The sequence below is a fragment of the Stegastes partitus genome, unplaced genomic scaffold (assembly GCF_000690725.1).
Source record: "Stegastes partitus isolate 25-593 unplaced genomic scaffold, Stegastes_partitus-1.0.2 Scaffold1697, whole genome shotgun sequence".
In the NCBI taxonomy this organism is placed as follows: domain Eukaryota; kingdom Metazoa; phylum Chordata; class Actinopteri; family Pomacentridae; genus Stegastes; species Stegastes partitus.
The window spans coordinates 1-5,563 of NW_007579428.1; the positions used below are offsets into that span (position 1 = coordinate 1).

Consider the following 5,563-nt stretch of genomic DNA (forward strand, 5'->3'; position numbering starts at 1 on the left):
AATAATAATAATAATAAGCGTTGCTAACTGACCGCGGCGGCCGACGTGTCGGACTCGGCTTCGTCTGGAGACGCTTCGTAAACCGGGTTACAGATGCTTCGGCTGCCGTTTGCTGCTGGAGCTTCTTCCTCGGCGTCCTCCTCCTATCAAACCAATCACAGCTCAGCGTCAGCAACACCCAGCCAATCAGAGCGAGTCTAACGCTAACAAAACTATGAAATCACTGTCTTTGTTCTGGTTGGTTCTTGCTGCTCTGTTCTGGTGTTTCTAAACCAAAATAACGACTTTATATCAGCACTAATGAATGTTTGTACCAGTGTCACCGTGTTCTACGGATGTACAAACAGTGTTACGCTAATGCTAATTAGCATCATTTTGTACTATTACTATATAGAGTGAGTACGTGTAGTAACGATTCTACCTGAAACTAAAGTCTGTGATTTCTGCTTCTTCAGTGTGAATCTTTTCTGGTTTCTTTCCTCTGTGACATTAAACTGAACATCTTTGGACAAACTCTTGGAAAACTGATTTTTCTGACATTTCAAAAAACCAAAACAAGTTAAAAAGGAAAAACATCTGAACAATGGTGATACTTTAAGCGTTGGGTCCAGCTTTGCTTTGTTTTTATAGCTAACATGTAAATGAAAACAGTTTTCTGTGATTCTACCAGATACTAGTGCACAAATAACAAACCAGCTGATCTCCATCGATGCATGACCTTCTGCTGCATCAGTTAATGTATTAACTACTGATAACGATCAATTAGTGATTAACAATCAACATCCCGACTAACGACCACGTGGTTAAACGACAGTCAGCTGCAGTCCTACCTTGAAGTAGTGGAACTGGAACGGCTTGGCTTTGTGCCGGTAGAAGTGGTACCCGACGAAGACCACCGCCGCCACCAGAACCACCAGCAGAACCACGCCCACTCCCATCCCGGCCTTGTGCGCCGCGTGCATCTGCGGAGCCAATCAGAGACGAGCTCAGACAACGGTTTAAACGGAGAAGTTCGAACAACGACGACATCACTGACCTCCTGGCGAGGGGGCGGGGCTTCCAGCGGTCCCTGCAGGACGTGGATGATCCCGTTGGAAGCCAGGATGTCGGAGTTGGTGATGAAGCGGTTGTTGACGTAGCGGGACGACTGTGGAGACACGAAGAAGAAAAGGATCAGAACAGCGCCACCTACTGACAGTCGTGGTGTGATGCTGAAGCCGGATCAGGTTGTTTATCAGTAAAAACTATTCTGAGGACAGAAAAGTGATGGACAGCTGGACAAAGAGGTCCGTCCTGTACTGTGCTGTTCCTCAAAACGACTGCAAAAAGACACAAAACAATTCAAAAGAGGCACAAAATGACAACTAATGATAGAAAACATGGACCTGACAGTGACCTCATCAAAGTGCAGGACATGAAGTAACAACAAACCTTTAAAACCAGAATTTGTTAGTTAGAAAGTCCTTTTTGGATGAAATAAACTTTTACAACTTTAAATAACTGGACAGAATGCAGTATTTTGAGTGGAATAAACCTTTAAAAGCATCACTTGTTCGCTAGAAAGTCGTGTTTGGGTGGAAGCAACCTTTAAAACTAGAAGCAATTGGACAGAAATGTCTATTTCAGATATATTCAGAAGGTCCTGTAACTGCAGACACATAATCCTGCACAGAAGTCCATTTAAAAACCGGCGTATTTTCACGTCTCTGCAGATTTCTACTGGAGCTGCTGCATTTTAGAAACATTCGGGGTTCCAGGTGAGTTCGATGTGACTCAGTCGTTCACTTCAGGAGTCAAACATTCGGGTTTTTTGTATAAGTGGACATTTAATCGGGATCTAGTTGAATATTAATGATCCCTGATAACATTCAGACCGGTTTCTGATTGGATAAACATCTGACATGTGCTGTAATGTTGGATTTCAAATGTAGAGCAGACAGAACCAGTGCCGATGCAGCTCCGGTGTGTCGGTTCCTTCTGCTTTAAGGTGGACCAGAGTCTCACCAGAGCCGACGGGTCGAGCAGGTCGGCGACTCCGAGGACGGTCAGGCTGCCGACCCGAGTTCTGATCCGACTGCCGTTCTTCAGCCGGTCCACGGTCAGAGCCTGACCCTCAGACAGGTGGAACTCCAGGTCTCTGTGGGACAGAGTCTGCAGGGAACCAGCCGCAGAGTTCAGACAGAAAAACAGAACATTTCAAAAACAAAGACGCACAAAATAAAACCAACACAACCACAAAGACTCACAAAAGGTAAAAAGAGAAGGTAAAGAGACACAAAACAACCACAAAACCACACCAATCCCCCCTCAGAGACCAAACCACAGCAAAGAGACACCAACCACCACCAGGATTAACTAACTCAGGATTAACTAACTCAGGATTAACTAACTCTGAATGTTCATCAAACCTGCGTCCTGATCAGAGTCCAGCTGATTGGATGCTGTTTCAGGTGTGTCGGAGGTTTGCAGCACGCGCTCGGGTGAAGCGTTACCGCAGCGACTCACCTGGTTGCCGGGGAAACCGCTGTTGTCGGGTACGAAGAGCGTCGCCTGAACCGTCAGGTTGCTGAGACGCTTCACAAACTGCTTCCCGGAGTCCGACACCTGGGAGTAGTTCAGGATTTGCTGCAGGAGGAAGAACAATCAGTAAAGTCTCCAACAACACGACAAAGGTCCGATGGTTGAAGTGGAACCGGAACCGACTCACCGTCAGGAAGTTGGAGAACGTCGGAGTGGACGTCAGAACCTGCAGCAGGTTCCCCGTGCAGCCGAATCCGTCTCCAACGTAACCGGGTTTACACTTACACTGGACCTCTGAAACACAACAGACCGATCAGAACCAACACAGAACCAACATGGAACCAACACAGAACGATACAGAACCAACACAGAACAATACACCGCAATTAACCCTCACCTTTAAAACATGCAATGCACCGCTTAGAACCAAGACAGAACCAACAGAAACGTAAAACACCTTTTTATTGTATTTGACTGTGGATCTGCTGAAACAGTTCATTTCTGGAGAACTTTAAATGAAACATGAAAGTGTTTTTTGTTAAATGTTGTGATTTTAGGCTCAGATTTGGTTCAATAATGGAACCACTGGCGATGCGTTCGAGGACCGTCGGAAAGTTGACAATCAGACATTTCGTTTTGTTTTCACAGTTTCTTGCTGATAAATTGAATAATTTTCCATATTTTTTTTTTTTTAGAGAAAACATGACTTTGGAACCCTCACAGCATGTTTTGTGGTAAACTTTGGTCTCACCCTTCATCCGGTAGCAGAACGTGTCCCAGGTCTCGCTCAGGTTCTTGCGGGTTCCGTAGTCCACGATGCCGACGTGTCCAAAGCCACAGTTGGGGTTGGAGTATGTGGTGGGGTAGGCGACCCGGGCCTGGTCCAGCCAGCCGGCAGCACACAGGTTCATCCCGGCCTGCACAGAACACCAGCTGTAACCAGAACCGCACCAGCAGAGCGGGTTCCTCAGGTTCTCCTGGAACCCGCCGTGATGCGTTCACTGACCTGCTGAGCGTAGGACAGCTGGGTGAAGGAGGCCAGGCTGCCTCCCTCCGAGGCACAGGCCTGCTGAGCTGCTGTGTAGTTGAGTTTGTACTGCCCCCTGCTGGACCGGTAGTGAAACACACCCAGAGTGGCATCTGCACACAAACAAACACACAAAAACAACAACAACACAACTCACCAAACAGCAGCACGAGACGAGCTACTTTCAAGTTCTTATCCAATGTTCAAACAACCTTTTAAGAACATTTCCATTTCCAGTAATGTTCCTTTAAAGTTAATCAAATGTTCCAGCATCAACATTCAGAGGAGGTTGTCGGGAACACAGAGGATGCTCTAAGATATCAAACGTTCTCAAAACAACATCCAGAAAGAGTTTCCCAGATGTTATCGAGATGACTTTTTAATGAAACGTTTCTGTTATGTTACATATGAACAAAAGGAGAAACATTCTGCCAGTAGGGTTCTAAGTGTGTTCTCGGCAAACACAGGTTAAGAAAGGAGCAACGTCTCAGTGGAACAATTGAGCATAACGTTCTAACAATGTCACAGGTAAACGTTTTTAGAACATCTTTAGTTCCACTGAGGTACGTAGATGTTAGCGTCCATGCCCTGTTTGCCTACAGGCTCCGCCCCCTGCACCTGTTGCCGAGCTTACCTTCAAAGTGCAGGTCGGTACAGGTGGCGTCCTGGTGACACCACCCGTTGTCCTGGAGACAGCGGCTGATTGGCAGCTGTTTGAGCTCGCAGGTGACGCCGTCTCCGATGTAATTGTCCTTACAGGTGCATTTCTTCTTCCCCTGTTCACACACACACACACACACACACACACACACACACACACACAGGTAACACTCACTGCCGGTCACACACCTGACGCTGCACACCTGTAAACCGAGCGGCGCCTCACCGGAGCCGTCATGGTGCAGGTGGCGTGCTCGTGGCAGCCGCCGTTGTCCCCGGCGGCGCAGGGGTCGATGGGCTGGCAGGTGAAGCCGTCCCCGGTGTGGCTTTTAGGACAGGTGCAGCTCACCTTCTCACCTTTCTGAGAACATTTAGCTCCTTTAGCACAACCGCCGTTCCAGATCTGACAGACGTCCATCACTGCAGAGACACGGACGTCCACACAAGTTACAGTCGTTTTAGGACCACAGTTCCCATGATGCTCTGGGGGAGCTTCATCCTGTATTTGCTCACATGTACTGAAACCGTCTCAGTAAAAGCAGCTGAACCGTCTGTGAGCAGCTTCTGTCTGCAGTGAACCATGAATTTACAGATGAACAGCTCTGATTAGTGTGATACTGAAGGAAACTAAAATCAGGCCGATGCCCGATGGAGTTCTGAGCTGTCTTCTTCTCTGGTTTCTAAGCGGCTTTCTGGAGGTTTACTGAGAACCAACACGTTTCATGTTCACATCTCACTGAGTCATGACGTCCATGTTAAATTTAGCTCACATAGAAACATTAAAGCTAACGATGCACATTCATAATGGAACTTTCTGGCACCACAATGCCAAACGTTTCCATTTTTAAGAGCCAATATTTAAATATTTTACCTTTGCTGAAGCCATTTAATCATTTAGATCAGATTCTCCTGATGTTAGAGCCTCAAAAACGTTGAGCAAAGGCTGTATTTTAGTGGAAACATGGATCCGTCTATCCACCTAACGTTAAAAGAACCAACTCAGGTGTGTTTACCTGTACAGGTGAATCCGTCTCCCTCGTAAAATGGCTGACACACACAGGTGTTGTTCTCTTTGCAGACGGCTTTAGGAGAACAGGACGGGGAACACTGAAACACCTCAGCTGGAGGAAACACAGAAGTTCTGTCAGAGAAGCTGGCCGCTCACACAGTAAACGTCCATTAGCTTAGCATGTTAGCCGCACATTGTCAGGTCAATATCACTGGATTGTGGATAAAGTCTGGAATTGGCAGCAGCTTTCTCCTTCTGTTCCGCTATCGACAGTCAACCATTGTCAAAAGAAGTCCCACAGTCAGTGAATGCATCATCTGAGGTCAGTGAATGTGTCTCAGTGATTG

General features: G+C 47.0%; 1 protein-coding gene across 1 annotated transcript in view; it reads right to left on the bottom strand.

Moving 5' to 3' along the window:
* Window positions 1-32: 32 nt before the first annotated feature.
* stab2 (stabilin 2) overlaps window positions 33-5,563 on the bottom strand; it is a gene marked incomplete at its 3' end in the record, with an annotated part of 37,868 nt that continues 32,337 nt past the window's right edge. The window contains exons 57-66 of the mRNA XM_008301677.1: window positions 4,434-4,627; window positions 4,182-4,323; window positions 3,527-3,660; window positions 3,272-3,437; window positions 2,708-2,814; window positions 2,506-2,625; window positions 2,005-2,151; window positions 1,037-1,147; window positions 831-962; window positions 33-143 (exon numbers count right to left, since the gene is read on the bottom strand). Of these exons, the coding sequence (XP_008299899.1) occupies window positions 33-143; window positions 831-962; window positions 1,037-1,147; window positions 2,005-2,151; window positions 2,506-2,625; window positions 2,708-2,814; window positions 3,272-3,437; window positions 3,527-3,660; window positions 4,182-4,323; window positions 4,434-4,627 (1,364 nt within the window). The remainder of the gene's footprint in view (window positions 144-830; window positions 963-1,036; window positions 1,148-2,004; window positions 2,152-2,505; window positions 2,626-2,707; window positions 2,815-3,271; window positions 3,438-3,526; window positions 3,661-4,181; window positions 4,324-4,433; window positions 4,628-5,563) is intronic.